The sequence below is a fragment of the Dendrobates tinctorius genome, unplaced genomic scaffold, assembly GCF_039654945.1.
Source record: "Dendrobates tinctorius isolate UK_male_01 unplaced genomic scaffold, ASM3965494v1 ptg000138l, whole genome shotgun sequence".
In the NCBI taxonomy this organism is placed as follows: Eukaryota; Metazoa; Chordata; class Amphibia; order Anura; family Dendrobatidae; genus Dendrobates; species Dendrobates tinctorius.
Genome location: NW_027361806.1, coordinates 23,636,206 through 23,654,005, shown reverse-complemented (window position 1 = coordinate 23,654,005; position 17,800 = coordinate 23,636,206). Strand labels below are relative to the sequence as shown.

At 46.8% G+C, this 17,800-nt stretch overlaps 1 protein-coding gene across 2 annotated transcripts in view; it reads left to right on the top strand.

Annotated features, from left to right (window-relative positions):
- The window catches only part of LOC141048820 (vitellogenin-1-like), a 132,762-nt gene that overhangs the window by 100,854 nt on the left and 14,108 nt on the right, over positions 1-17,800 (top strand). For both annotated transcript variants that reach the window (XM_073544865.1, XM_073544864.1), the window contains exons 32-34: positions 1,672-1,766; positions 4,379-4,538; positions 6,728-6,886. In XM_073544865.1, coding sequence (XP_073400966.1) covers positions 1,672-1,766; positions 4,379-4,538; positions 6,728-6,886 — 414 coding nt within the window. The remainder of the gene's footprint in view (positions 1-1,671; positions 1,767-4,378; positions 4,539-6,727; positions 6,887-17,800) is intronic.

The window sequence follows — 17,800 nt, the reverse complement described above, 5'->3', positions numbered from 1 at the left end:
CCCAGCACAGTCCCACACAGTACCTTCAAAGCCCTGCACAGTCCCCGCACAGCCCAGCACAGTCCCACACAGCACGGCACAGTCCCGCACAGGCCAGCACAGTCCCGCACAGCACCGCACAGTCCCCGCACAGCCCAGCACAGTCCCACACAGCATGGCACAGTCCCACACAGTACCTTCAAAGCCCTGCACAGTCCCGCACAACACCACACAGTCTTCGCACAGACCAGCACAGTCCCCGCACAGCCTAGCACAGTCCCACACAGTACCTTCAAAGTCCTGCACAGTCCCTGCACAGCCCAGCACAGTCCCACACAGCATGGCACAGTCCCACACAGTACCTTCAAAGCCCTGCACAGTCCCGCACAGCACCACACAGTCTTCGCACAGACCAGCACAGTCCCGCACAGCTTGGCACAGGCCAGCACAGTCCCGCACAGCTTGGCACAGGCCAGCACAGTCCTGCACAGCTTGGCACAGGCCAGCACAGTCCCGCACAGCTTGGCACAGGCCAGCACAGTCCCGCATAGCCTGGCACAGTCTTCGCACAGTCCCCGCCCAGTCCATCACAGTCCCCGCCCATTAATCGCATTTTCTATAGACCCATTAATCGCATTTTCTATAGACTTACATTGGACTCGTTACGAGTACCCGAGTATTAGGAAGTACTCGTAACGAGTACGGCGAGTCCGAATACTACAGTACTCGCTCATCCCTAGTGGACCACCCTAAGCCTCCGGTGGAGTGGAGCGGTAGCGAGCATGTGCAATCAGTACTACTATAGATTGTGAATGGAGCAGTGGTCACACTCACACAGGGGCTTTGAGCCCCCTCTTCTCGGGATCGGTGTGGATCCCAACAATCAATGGATAGGTGAAAATAGAGATGAGCAAGTTAATTCATAGGAGTCAGGATGTGTATTACTTCATTTTCATCTTTTGTGGTGCCCCAGGAAAATTGTCCACTTTTCAAATGTGGATTGTCTAAAGTGGAGATGCAATTTAAGATAAGCTATTAATTATTTTTTAGCCTCTTTATTTGTCTTTACTCTCAAATTATTTCTAGGCTTTGATATGAGAATGAAGCATCCATCTAATTTTCTAAATACATAAAGGAGTTGTCTAATACTCTTCCTTCAGGAGCGTCTCGCTCCCCTGCCTCCTGCTTGTCGGGGGTGCTGCGCTCCTGAGGATACACAGTTCCAACCAGCTTTTTAGACTTTTTCTATATGTTGTAGGCACTGAAACACCGTGCAAACCAGTCAGACCCAGGTCCTGTGGCTCCAGGAGGCAGAAATGCTCAGCTCCGAGTCCTGCACAGGAGTGTGCGCAGTGGTTTACAAAAGTGAATAAAGTCTATGAGCCGGCGCACCGCTCTCATGTAGGAGCTGAGCACCTCTGCCTCCTGACCTCTGCCTTGCTGACAATACATTGCGATCAGTGGGGGACAAACAAAATGAAACTGTGAATACAGCGTATAGTCAATAAATCTTGGGACATCTCCTTTTTCCTTATTTCGCATCCATGTCACTGTCACAACACGCTATATGGTGATCAGAGTGATCGCTTCTCTCGGATCCGCCCTGATCGTGCGCATTTTCACTAAAGGATGAGGAAAACTGAGCTTTTATTGGAACCAACCTCAATATAACAGAAATTGTACATGTTTCAGATTGTATCAGAATTCACAAGAACACAACAACCGTTACAGTAAAAGCACCGATGAACGGCGTGGAGCTGGTGGCATTCAATGGACAAACAGCCAAAGTGAGTACTACCGAAATCCAGCGGCCTGGTAGGTTCAGGACATGACCTTCTGTAGCCAGTGACTGCAGTCTTTACAACTTTGAATCAGGTCGTTATTTACTTTGTTGCTCTGCTAAATACTAACCGATCTTATGAAAGTAGAGATGCATGGAGGGCATGAGATCATATGGAGGGCATGAGATCATATGGAGGGCATGAGATCATATGGAGGGCATGAGATCATAAGGAGGACCTGAGATCATACGGAGGACACGAGATCATATGGAGGGCACGAGATCATATGGAGGGCATGAGATCATATGGAGGGTACGAGATCATATGGAGGGCATGAGATCATATGGAGGGCATGAGATCATATGGAGGGCATGAGATCATATGGAGGGCATGAGATCATATGGAGGGCAGGAGATCATATGGCGAGCATGAGATCATATGGAGGACCTGAGATCATACGGAGGACACGAGATCATTTGGAGGGCACGAGATCATATGGAGGGCACGAGATCATATGGAGGACCTGAGATCATACGGAGGACACGAGATCATTTGGAGGGCACAAGATCATATGGAGGGCACGAGATCATATGGAGGGCACGAGATCATATGGAGGACCTGAGATCATATGGAGGGCATGAGATCATATGGAGGACCTGAGATCATATGGAGGGCATGAAATCATATGGAGGGCATGAGATCATATGGAGGGCATGAGATCATATGGAGGGCACAAGATCATATGGAGGGCATGAGATCATATGGAGGACCTGAGATCATATGGAGGACCTGAGATCATACGGAGGACACGAGATCATATGGAGGGCACGAGATCATATGGAGGGCACGAGATCATATGGAGGGCATGAGATCATATGGAGGACCTGAGATCATATGGAGGACCTGAAATCATATGGAGGGCATGAGATGAGATCATATGGATGGCATGAGATCATATGGGGGACATGAGATCATACGGAGGGCACAAGATCATATGAAGGACATGAGATTATATGGAGGACCTGAGATCATATGGAGGACCTGAGATCATATGGAGGGCATGAGATCATATGGAGGACACGACATCATATGGAGGGCATGAGATCATATGGAGGGCCTGAGATTATATGGAGGGCCTGAGATTATATGGAGGGCCTGAGATTATATGGAGGGCCTGAGATTATATGGAGGGCACGAGATCATATGGAGGGCACGAGATCATATGGAGGGCACGAGATCATATGGAGGGCATGAGATCATATGGAGGACCTGAGATCATACGGAGGACACGAGATCATATGGAGGGCACGAGATCATATGGAGGGCATGAGATCATATGGAGGACCTGAGATCATATGGAGGACCTGAAATCATATGGAGGGCATGAGATGAGATCATATGGATGGCATGAGATCATATGGGGGACATGAGATCATACGGAGGGCACAAGATCATATGAAGGACATGAGATTATATGGAGGACCTGAGATCATATGGAGGACCTGAGATCATATGGAGGGCATGAGATCATATGGAGGACACGACATCATATGGAGGGCATGAGATCATATGGAGGGCCTGAGATTATATGGAGGGCCTGAGATTATATGGAGGGCCTGAGATTATATGGAGGGCCTGAGATTATATGGAGGGCACGAGATCATATGGAGGGCACGAGATCATATGGAGGGCACGAGATCATATGGAGGGCATGAGATCAGAGATCATATGGCGAGCACGAGATCATATGGAGGACCTGAGATCATATGGAGGGCATGAGATCATATGGAGGACCTGAGATCATATGGAGGGCATGAGATCATATGGAGGACCTGAGATCATACGGAGGACATGAGATCATTTGGAGGGCACGAGATCATATGGAGGGCACGAGATCATATGGAGGGCACGAGATCATATGGAGGACCTGAGATCATATGGAGGGCATGAGATCATATGGAGGACCTGAGATCATATGGAGGGCATGAAATCATATGGAGGGCATGAGATGAGATCATATGGATGGCATGAGATCATATGGGGGACATGAGATCATATGGTGGGCACAAGATCATATGAAGGACATGAGATTATATGGAGGGCATGAGATTATATGGAGGACCTGAGTTCATATGGAGGGCACGAGATCATATGGAGGGCATGAGATCATATGGCGGGCATGAGATCATATGGCGAGCACGAGATCATATGGAGGACCTGAGATCATATGGAGGACCTGGGATCATATGGAGGGCACGAGATCATATGGAGGGCATGAGATCATATGGAGGGCATGAGATCATATGGAGGACCTGAGATCATATGGAGGACCTGAGATCATATGGAGGGCATGAGATCATATGAAGGGCATGAGATCATATGAAGGGCATGAGATCATATGGAGGACATGAGATCATATGGAGGATCTGAGATCATATGGAGGACATGAGATGAGATCATATGGCGGGCATGATCTGCTTGTTGGACGTTTGTCTGCAGCAATGAGAGAATCTTATGAACAGATCAAAAAAGAAAACTTTCAAGAACGATATTAGAGATCCATCACAGTAGCGCCGGATGTTTCTGATTGTGTTCCTTCTATTCCGATCCTGTTTTAGGTGCAGATTTCGCCGCTGATGCACGGCAGGACGTGTGGCCTTTGTGGGAATGCCGACCACTGTAAGATGAATGATTTCCAAAAGCCGAACCAAGAAACGGCCAGGAGCTGTAACGGTCTAGTTCATTCATGGACCGTGCCTGGGAACACATGTGGATCAAGTAAGACTGACCATCGGAGAGGCTTACTGTACATAGGACGCCATTATGTATCACTATAGTCTATACACTCGTGCAAGCCTGGAATATGGCTGATAACATAGAACAATACCGTGTAATGAGGGGCGAGTCTCATAAAGCAAACTCTTGTCTGTCTGTGGAATCATATTCTGGCGAACCTCTGCATTCTCCTGAATGGCTGCCATGTAATGCTACAACCAATGCCGGAGAAATGTCCGACTCTCCTCATCATCGCCCAGCAAAATCCTGCTTAGTGAGACCGATCGCTGATCAACTGATCGCAGCACCGGATGCATTTTAAAAGGGGATGTTTTAATGAGACAAAACCCTCGAAAATAAAAATCGAGATTCATTGATCAAATCACAATTCCCAGGATGCAATTAGGTGGGTCTCAGCATATGTGAGAACACCGGGACCCCCAAACCAGAAAGTTCAACTCTTTAAAGTTGCTGTGGTGTATCAATGTTTCCTGGTGGCTCAGAACAATACAATGGACCAACAAAGTCAGAAAGTGATTACATGGGATACAGAGGTAAGACCCACACTCGGGTTTGGTGCCAAAGACCCCTCGGAAACACAAGTCACCAGAATTATAGATGGCGCGTGGGGGCCAGGTGAAGTTTATTGCACAGGCTTTAACACTAGTCTAGGAGGCGTCAGATGTGAAGCGCCGCAGGAGCTGCTCCCATATTACTCTGATGGCAGAGAGTCCCGATCTTTATTTTTTTTTCTTTATTATTCCATGATGAGAGTTTAATCCAAGCAAATTATTAACTCATCACATCACAGATATAGATAAGAAGACACCAATGATTTCCAGAATTAAAGAGCCATTTAGACCTCAACACTACACCGAGGCTTCTTGCTATGTCTCGCCTGGTGTAGTGGATCCTCAAAGCACTTAGTCCAGAGGTCAATTCTTCTGCAGCAGGACACATTGCACTGGTGCTGCAGGATGATTCAGTTGGAACAGCAGAGGCAGATGCTGCAGAGCGGCAGCTGGAGGAGAAAACCTGGAACCATAGGAGCCAATGAAGCAGAGGGGAAATCATAGCATGTTGTGAAACAACGTTGGACGGTGTCGTAGCAGAGTCAGCTCAGCAGAGAGGAACCAGAGAAAGAGAGCTGAATGACACAAGAGGTTTTTTGACAAAATTGTTCCAGCGGTAGAGAAGAGTTAGCTTGATGAAGTAGCAGACCTCAGTTTTTTTTACAGAACCCAAAGCAGAGTTAACACAGTGGATAGGCAGGGATTACTCAGTGATATGGCAGAGCTGACTTTTTCTCAGAATTCAGGCACAATTTGCCAGCGGTGTAGCAGAGTTTCCCAGCAATGTAGCAGAACTGGGTTTAACACAAAGACTAGGCAAAACCAAGTGGCGGTGTAGCAGTTATCCAGTGGTATTCCAGTGCTGGTTTTGTGAAAGAATTCATAGGCACAGTTGGCACATGAGTTAGACAGGGTTACTCGGTGATATAGCAGAGCTGGCTTTGTCACTGAGACCCAGCTGTCAGTGTAGCAGAGATATAGTGAAGTAGGAGAGCTGGATTTGTTACAGAGTCCAAGGCAGAGATTGGCAGTGGTGTAGTAGAGTTACCCAGCGATGTAGTAAAACTGGTTTTGTCAGGAGGTTCAATCACTGAAGCAGCCTGAGCCTGACAGAGCCCAGTCCTGGAGCCAAGACAGGAGAATAACATCTCCCCCAAGATATCGCTGAGCAGTGGCAACGGGATATATATGTATAGCGCCTTATTGATGGAAATCTGGGAGATGACATGATGGTCCAATGGTGAGGTATGGGCATGGTACGAAAAACATACCCTGGCCCTTCTGTCCTATGCGCCTGCAGCCGTAATGCCACACTGCGGCTATGGCTTTGGGCCCTGGCACCATTGATCTCTCTGGCATCATCGTGCCGCCTGTCATAGCAGTTACTATGCCGTTGGCTTAGCAATATTTTCTAGCGCCGTAGCCCACGTGTGAGCAGAATCACGTGCCGTGACCACGTTCACGGAGCCTCCTTATAAATGTCATGAGTAGGTAAAATCCACCAGAAATAATAATTATGTAGAGAGGGGAAATAACAAAAATGTCAAACCTGATCCCATCCATAAAACATGGATAACATTTCATATTTATCCCCCGCGCTCATATTTTATTGCCTCGCAGGTTGTGCACTCGGCCGGCAATATATCATGTTGGAAAATGAGCGCATCGAGGAACGTCAGTCAACTTGTTATTCGGTGGAGCCGGTATTAAAATGTGTGGAAGGATGTCATCCAGCAACAACAATGCCAATTACTGTCGCGTTTCACTGCCTTCCTAGAGGTACAGAGTGCACAATGTCACCATTACTGCATAGCATAGAATTCCTGTAGTAGATGGCTGCATTCACAGCTCCGCTAGCTTCAGAGCTGACATCTCGTAGCATTCCGGGTGAGAATAAAGCTCCATGAGCTGCCCCGGCCCCCATCATATCGCTAACACAGTGCCCCATAAGGAGCTTGTCCCAGAACCGTCAGAACAAGCCACTCATGTACCGATGCTACAGCCAACCACAGTGCCTCCATAACACAGATACACAGTGCCTCCATAACACTGATACACAGTGCCACCATAACACAGATACACAGTGCCTCCATAACAGATACACAGTGCCTCCATAACACAGATACACAGTGCCACCATAACACTGATACACAGTGCCTCCATAACACTGATAAACAGTGCCTCCATAACACAGATACACAGTGCCACCATAACACTGATACACAGTGCCTCCATAACACTGATAAACAGTGCCTCCATAACACAGATACACAGTGCCTCCATAACACAGATACACAGTGCCTCCATAACACTGATACACAGTGCCTCCATAACACTGATACACAGTGCCACCATAACACTGATACACAGTGCCTCCATAACACTGATACACAGTGCCTCCATAACACTGATACACAGTGCCTCCATAACACTGATACACAGTGCCTCCATAACACTGATACACAGTGCCTCCATAACAGATACACAGTGCCTCCATAACAGATACACAGTGCCACCATAACACTGATACACAGTGCCTCCATAACACAGATACACAGTGCCTCCATAACACAGATACACAGTGCCTCCATAACACTGATACACAGTGCCTCCATAACACTGATACACAGTGCCACCATAACACAGATACACAGTGCCTCCATAACACTGATACACAGTGCCTCCATAACACAGATACACAGTGCCTCCATAACACAGATACACAGTGCCTCCATAACACTGATAAACAGTGCCACCATAACACTGATACACAGTGCCACCATAACACAGATACACAGTGCCTCCATAACACTGATACACAGTGCCTCCATAACACTGATACACAGTGCCACCATAACACTGATAAACAGTGCCACCATAACACTGATACACAGTGCCTCCATAACACTGATACACAGTGCCTCCATAACACAGATACACAGTGCCTCCATAACACTGATACACAGTGCCTCCATAACACTGATACACAGTGCCACCATAACAGATACACAGTGCCTCCATAACAGATACACAGTGCCTCCATAACACTGATAAACAGTGCCTCCATAACACTGATACACAGTGCCTCCATAACACTGATACACAGTGCCACCATAACACTGATACACAGTGCCTCCATAACACTGATACACAGTGCCTCCATAACACTGATAAACAGTGCCTCCATAACACTGATACACAGTGCCTCCATAACACTGATACACAGTGCCACCATAACACTGATACACAGTGCCTCCATAACACTGATACACAGTGCCTCCATAACACTGATACACAGTGCCTCCATAACACTGATACACAGTGCCTCCATAACAGATACACAGTGCCTCCATAACAGATACACAGTGCCACCATAACACTGATACACAGTGCCTCCATAACACAGATACACAGTGCCTCCATAACACTGATAAACAGTGCCACCATAGCACAGATACACAGTGCCACCATAACACTGATACACAGTGCCACCATAGCACAGATACACAGTGCCTCCATAACACTGATACACAGTGCCACCATAACACAGATACACAGTGCCTCCATAACACTGATAAACAGTGCCACCATAACACTGATACACAGTGCCACCATAACACAGATACACAGTGCCTCCATAACACTGATACACAGTGCCTCCATAACACTGATACACAGTGCCTCCATAACACTGATAAACAGTGCCACCATAACACTGATACACAGTGCCACCATAACACTGATACACAGTGCCTCCATAACACTGATACACAGTGCCTCCATAACACTGATACACAGTGCCACCATAACACTGATAAACAGTGCCACCATAACACTGATACACAGTGCCTCCATAACACTGATACACAGTGCCTCCATAACACAGATACACAGTGCCTCCATAACACTGATACACAGTGCCTCCATAACACTGATACACAGTGCCACCATAACACTGATAAACAGTGCCACCATAACACTGATACACAGTGCCTCCATAACACAGATACACAGTGCCTCCATAACACTGATAAACAGTGCCACCATAGCACAGATACACAGTGCCACCATAACACTGATACACAGTGCCACCATAACACTGATACACAGTGCCACCATAACACTGATACACAGTGCCTCCATAACACTGATACACAGTGCCACCATAACACTGATACACAGTGCCTCCATAACACTGATACACAGTGCCTCCATAACACTGATACACAGTGCCTCCATAACACTGATACACAGTGCCTCCATAACACTGATACACAGTGCCTCCATAACACTGATACACAGTGCCACCATAACACTGATACACAGTGCCTCCATAACACTGATACACAGTGCCTCCATAACACTGATACACAGTGCCACCATAACACTGATAAACAGTGCCACCATAACACTGATACACAGTGCCTCCATAACACTGATACACAGTGCCACCATAGCACAGATACACAGTGCCACCATAGCACAGATACACAGTGCCTCCATAACACTGATAAACAGTGCCACCATAACACTGATACACAGTGCCTCCATAGCACAGATACACAGTGCCACCATAGCACAGATACACAGTGCCTCCATAACACTGATAAACAGTGCCACCATAACACTGATACACAGTGCCTCCATAACACTGATACACAGTGCCACCATAGCACAGATACACAGTGCCACCATAGCACAGATACACAGTGCCTCCATAACGCTGATAAACAGTGCCACCATAACACTGATACACAGTGCCTCCATAACACTGATACACAGTGCCACCATAGCACAGATACACAGTGCCACCATAGCACAGATACACAGTGCCACCATAACACTGATACACAGTGCCACCATAGCACAGATACACAGTGCCACCATAACACTGATACACAGTGCCACCATAACACAGATACACAGTGCCTCCATAACACTGATACACAGTGCCTCCATAACACTGATACACAGTGCCTCCATAACACAGATACACAGTGCCACCATAACACTGATACACAGTGCCACCATAACACTGATACACAGTGCCTCCATAACACAGATACACAGTGCCTCCATAACACTGATACACAGTGCCTCCATAACACTGATACACAGTGCCACCATAACACTGATACACAGTGCCTCCATAACACTGATACACAGTGCCACCATAACACTGATACACAGTGCCTCCATAACACAGATACACAGTGCCTCCATAACACTGATAAACAGTGCCACCATAACACTGATACACAGTGCCTCCATAACACAGATACACAGTGCCTCCATAACACTGATACACAGTGCCACCATAACACTGATACACAGTGCCTCCATAACACTGATACACAGTGCCACCATAACACTGATACACAGTGCCTCCATAGCACAGATACACAGTGCCTCCATAACACTGATAAACAGTGCCACCATAACACTGATACACAGTGCCACCATAACACTGATACACAGTGCCTCCATAACACTGATACACAGTGCCACCATAACACTGATACACAGTGCCTCCATAACACAGATACACAGTGCCACCATAACACTGATACACAGTGCCTCCATAACACTGATAAACAGTGCCACCATAACACTGATACACAGTGCCACCATAACACAGATACACAGTGCCTCCATAACACTGATACACAGTGCCTCCATAGCACAGATACACAGTGCCTCCATAACACTGATACACAGTGCCTCCATAACACTGATACACAGTGCCTCCATAGCACAGATACACAGTGCCTCCATAACACTGATACACAGTGCCTCCATAACACAGATACACAGTGCCTCCATAACACTGATACACAGTGCCTCCATAGCACAGATACACAGTGCCTCCATAACACTGATACACAGTGCCACCATAACACAGATACACAGTGCCTCCATAACACTGATACACAGTGCCTCCATAGCACAGATACACAGTGCCTCCATAACACAGATACACAGTGCCTCCATAACACTGATACACAGTGCCTCCATAGCACAGATACACAGTGCCTCCATAACACTGATACACAGTGCCTCCATAACACTGATACACAGTGCCACCATAACACTGATACACAGTGCCTCCATAACACAGATACACAGTGCCTCCATAACACTGATACACAGTGCCTCCATAACACTGATAAACAGTGCCACCATAACACTGATACACAGTGCCACCATAACACAGATACACAGTGCCTCCATAACACTGATACACAGTGCCTCCATAACACTGATACACAGTGCCTCCATAACACAGATACACAGTGCCACCATAACACTGATACACAGTGCCACCATAACACTGATACACAGTGCCTCCATAACACAGATACACAGTGCCTCCATAACACTGATAAACAGTGCCTCCATAACACAGATACACAGTGCCACCATAACACTGATACACAGTGCCACCATAACACTGATACACAGTGCCTCCATAACACTGATACACAGTGCCTCCATAACACAGATACACAGTGCCTCCATAACACTGATAAACAGTGCCACCATAACACTGATACACAGTGCCTCCATAACACTGATACACAGTGCCACCATAGCACAGATACACAGTGCCACCATAACACTGATACACAGTGCCACCATAGCACAGATACACAGTGCCACCATAACACTGATACACAGTGCCTCCATAACACTGATACACAGTGCCACCATAGCACAGATACACAGTGCCACCATAACACTGATACACAGTGCCACCATAACACAGATACACAGTGCCTCCATAACACTGATACACAGTGCCACCATAACACTGATACACAGTGCCACCATAGCACAGATACACAGTGCCACCATAGCACAGATACACAGTGCCACCATAACACTGATACACAGTGCCACCATAGCACAGATACACAGTGCCACCATAACACTGATACACAGTGCCACCATAACACAGATACACAGTGCCTCCATAACACTGATACACAGTGCCTCCATAACAAAGATACACAGTGCCACCATAGCACAGATACACAGTGCCTCCATAGCACAGATACACAGTGCCTCCATAGCACAGATACACAGTGCCACCATAGCACAGATACACAGTGCCTCCATAGCACAGATACACAGTGCCTCCATAGCACAGATACACAGTGCCACCATAGCACAGATACACAGTGCCTCCATAACAGATACACAGTGCCTCCATAACACAGATACACAGTGCCTCCATAACAGATACACAGTGCCACCATAACACTGATACACAGTGCCACCATAACACAGATACACAGTGCCTCCATAACACAGATACACAGTGCCTCCATAACACTGATACACAGTGCCTCCATAACACAGATACACAGTGCCACCATAGCACAGATACACAGTGCCTCCATAACAGATACACAGTGCCACCATAACACTGATACACAGTGCCACCATAACACTGATACACAGTGCCTCCATAACACAGATACACAGTGCCTCCATAACACTGATACACAGTGCCTCCATAGCACAGATACACAGTGCCACCATAGCACAGATACACAGTGCCTCCATAACAGATACACAGTGCCTCCATAACACAGATACACAGTGCCTCCATAACAGATACACAGTGCCACCATAACACTGATACACAGTGCCACCATAACACTGATACACAGTGCCTCCATAACACAGATACACAGTGCCACTATAACACTGATACACAGTGCCTCCATAACACAGATACACAGTGCCTCCATAACAGATACACAGTGCCTCCATAACAGATGCACAGTGCCTCCATAACACAGATACACAGTGCCTCCATAACAGATACACAGTGCCTCCATAACACAGATACACAGTGCCTCCATAACAGATACACAGTGCCTCCATAACACTGATAAACAGTGCCACCATAACACAGATACACAGTGCCACCATAACAGATACACAGTGCCACCATAGCACAGATACACAGTGCCACCATAACACTGATACACAGTGCCACCATAACACAGATACACAGTGCCTCCATAACACTGATACACAGTGCCACCATAACACTGATACACAGTGCCACCATAGCACAGATACACAGTGCCACCATAGCACAGATACACAGTGCCACCATAACACTGATACACAGTGCCACCATAACACAGATACACAGTGCCTCCATAACACTGATACACAGTGCCTCCATAACAAAGATACACAGTGCCACCATAGCACAGATACACAGTGCCTCCATAGCACAGATACACAGTGCCTCCATAGCACAGATACACAGTGCCACCATAGCACAGATACACAGTGCCTCCATAGCACAGATACACAGTGCCTCCATAGCACAGATACACAGTGCCACCATAGCACAGATACACAGTGCCTCCATAACAGATACACAGTGCCTCCATAACACAGATACACAGTGCCTCCATAACAGATACACAGTGCCACCATAACACTGATACACAGTGCCACCATAACACAGATACACAGTGCCTCCATAACACAGATACACAGTGCCTCCATAACACTGATACACAGTGCCTCCATAACACAGATACACAGTGCCACCATAGCACAGATACACAGTGCCTCCATAACAGATACACAGTGCCACCATAACACTGATACACAGTGCCACCATAACACTGATACACAGTGCCTCCATAACACAGATACACAGTGCCTCCATAACACTGATACACAGTGCCTCCATAGCACAGATACACAGTGCCACCATAGCACAGATACACAGTGCCTCCATAACAGATACACAGTGCCTCCATAACACAGATACACAGTGCCTCCATAACAGATACACAGTGCCACCATAACACTGATACACAGTGCCACCATAACACTGATACACAGTGCCTCCATAACACAGATACACAGTGCCACTATAACACTGATACACAGTGCCTCCATAACACAGATACACAGTGCCTCCATAACAGATACACAGTGCCTCCATAACAGATGCACAGTGCCTCCATAACACAGATACACAGTGCCTCCATAACAGATACACAGTGCCTCCATAACACAGATACACAGTGCCTCCATAACAGATACACAGTGCCTCCATAACACTGATAAACAGTGCCACCATAACACAGATACACAGTGCCACCATAACAGATACACAGTGCCACCATAACACAGATACACAGTGCCTCCATAACAGATACACAGTGCCTCCATAACACAGATACACAGTGCCTCCATAGCACAGATACACAGTGCCACCATAGCACAGATACACAGTGCCTCCATAACAGATACACAGTGCCTCCATAACACAGATACACAGTGCCTCCATAACACAGATACACAGTGCCTCCATAACACAGATACACAGTGCCTCCATAACACAGATACACAGTGCCTCCATAACAGATACACAGTGCCTCCATAACACAGATACACAGTGCCTCCATAGCACAGATACACAGTGCCACCATAGCACAGATACACAGTGCCTCCATAACAGATACACAGTGCCTCCATAACACAGATACACAGTGCCACCATAACACAGATACACAGTGCCTCCATAACACAGATACACAGTGCCACCATAACACAGATACACAGTGCCTCCATAACAGATACACAGTGCCTCCATAACACAGATACACAGTGCCTCCATAGCACAGATACACAGTGCCACCATAGCACAGATACACAGTGCCTCCATAACAGATACACAGTGCCTCCATAACACAGATACACAGTGCCTCCATAACACAGATACACAGTGCCTCCATAACACAGATACACAGTGCCTCCATAACACAGATACACAGTGCCTCCATAACACAGATACACAGTGCCTCCATAACAGATACACAGTGCCTCCATAACACAGATACACAGTGCCTCCATAGCACAGATACACAGTGCCTCCATAACACAGATACACAGTGCCTCCATAGCACAGATACACAGTGCCTCCATAACACTGATAAACAGTGCCACCATAGCACAGATACACAGTGCCTCCATAACACAGATACACAGTGCCTCCATAACACAGATACACAGTGCCTCCATAACAGATACACAGTGCCTCCATAACACAGATACACAGTGCCTCCATAGCACAGATACACAGTGCCTCCATAACACAGATACACAGTGCCTCCATAACACTGATACACAGTGCCTCCATAACAGATACACAGTGCCTCCATAACACAGATACACAGTGCCTCCATAACACAGATACACAGTGCCACCATAACACAGATACACAGTGCCTCCATAACACAGATACACAGTGCCTCCATAACACAGATACACAGTGCCTCCATAACAGATACACAGTGCCACCATAACAGATACACAGTGCCACCATAACACAGATACACAGTGCCTCCATAACACAGATACACAGTGCCTCCATAACACTGATACACAGTGCCTCCATAACACTGATACACAGTGCCACCATAACACTGATAAACAGTGCCACCATAACACTGATACACAGTGCCTCCATAACACAGATACACAGTGCCTCCATAACACTGATAAACAGTGCCACCATAGCACAGATACACAGTGCCACCATAACACTGATACACAGTGCCACCATAACACTGATACACAGTGCCTCCATAACACTGATACACAGTGCCTCCATAACACTGATACACAGTGCCACCATAACACTGATACACAGTGCCTCCATAACACTGATACACAGTGCCTCCATAACACTGATACACAGTGCCACCATAACACTGATACACAGTGCCTCCATAACACTGATACACAGTGCCTCCATAACACTGATACACAGTGCCACCATAACACTGATAAACAGTGCCACCATAACACTGATACACAGTGCCTCCATAACACTGATACACAGTGCCACCATAGCACAGATACACAGTGCCACCATAGCACAGATACACAGTGCCTCCATAACACTGATAAACAGTGCCACCATAACACTGATACACAGTGCCTCCATAACACTGATACACAGTGCCTCCATAACACTGATACACAGTGCCACCATAGCACAGATACACAGTGCCACCATAGCACAGATACACAGTGCCTCCATAACACTGATAAACAGTGCCACCATAACACTGATACACAGTGCCTCCATAACACTGATACACAGTGCCACCATAGCACAGATACACAGTGCCACCATAGCACAGATACACAGTGCCACCATAACACTGATACACAGTGCCACCATAGCACAGATACACAGTGCCACCATAACACTGATACACAGTGCCACCATAACACAGATACACAGTGCCTCCATAACACTGATACACAGTGCCTCCATAACACTGATACACAGTGCCTCCATAACACAGATACACAGTGCCACCATAACACTGATACACAGTGCCACCATAACACTGATACACAGTGCCTCCATAACACAGATACACAGTGCCTCCATAACACTGATACACAGTGCCTCCATAACACTGATACACAGTGCCACCATAACACTGATACACAGTGCCTCCATAACACTGATACACAGTGCCACCATAACACTGATACACAGTGCCTCCATAACACAGATACACAGTGCCTCCATAACACTGATAAACAGTGCCACCATAACACTGATACACAGTGCCTCCATAACACAGATACACAGTGCCACCATAACACTGATACACAGTGCCTCCATAACACTGATACACAGTGCCACCATAACACTGATACACAGTGCCTCCATAGCACAGATACACAGTGCCTCCATAACACTGATAAACAGTGCCACCATAACACTGATACACAGTGCCACCATAACACTGATACACAGTGCCTCCATAACACTGATACACAGTGCCACCATAACACTGATACACAGTGCCTCCATAACACAGATACACAGTGCCACCATAACACTGATACACAGTGCCTCCATAACACTGATACACAGTGCCTCCATAACACTGATACACAGTGCCACCATAACACTGATACACAGTGCCACCATAACACTGATACACAGTGCCTCCATAACACTGATACACAGTGCCACCATAACACTGATACACAGTGCCTCCATAACACTGATACACAGTGCCACCATAACACTGATACACAGTGCCTCCATAACACTGATACACAGTGCCTCCATAACACTGATACACAGTGCCACCATAACACTGATACACAGTGCCTCCATAACACTGATACACAGTGCCTCCATAACACTGATACACAGTGCCTCCATAACACTGATACACAGTGCCTCCATAACACTGATACACAGTGCCACCATAACACTGATACACAGTGCCACCATAACACTGATACACAGTGCCTCCATAACACTGATACACAGTGCCACCATAACACTGATACACAGTGCCTCCATAACACTGATACACAGTGCCACCATAACACTGATACACAGTGCCTCCATAGCACAGATACACAGTGCCTCCATAACACTGATAAACAGTGCCACCATAACACTGATACACAGTGCCACCATAACACTGATACACAGTGCCTCCATAACACTGATACACAGTGCCACCATAACACTGATACACAGTGCCTCCATAACACAGATACACAGTGCCACCATAACACTGATACACAGTGCCTCCATAACACTGATAAACAGTGCCACCATAACACTGATACACAGTGCCACCATAACACAGATACACAGTGCCT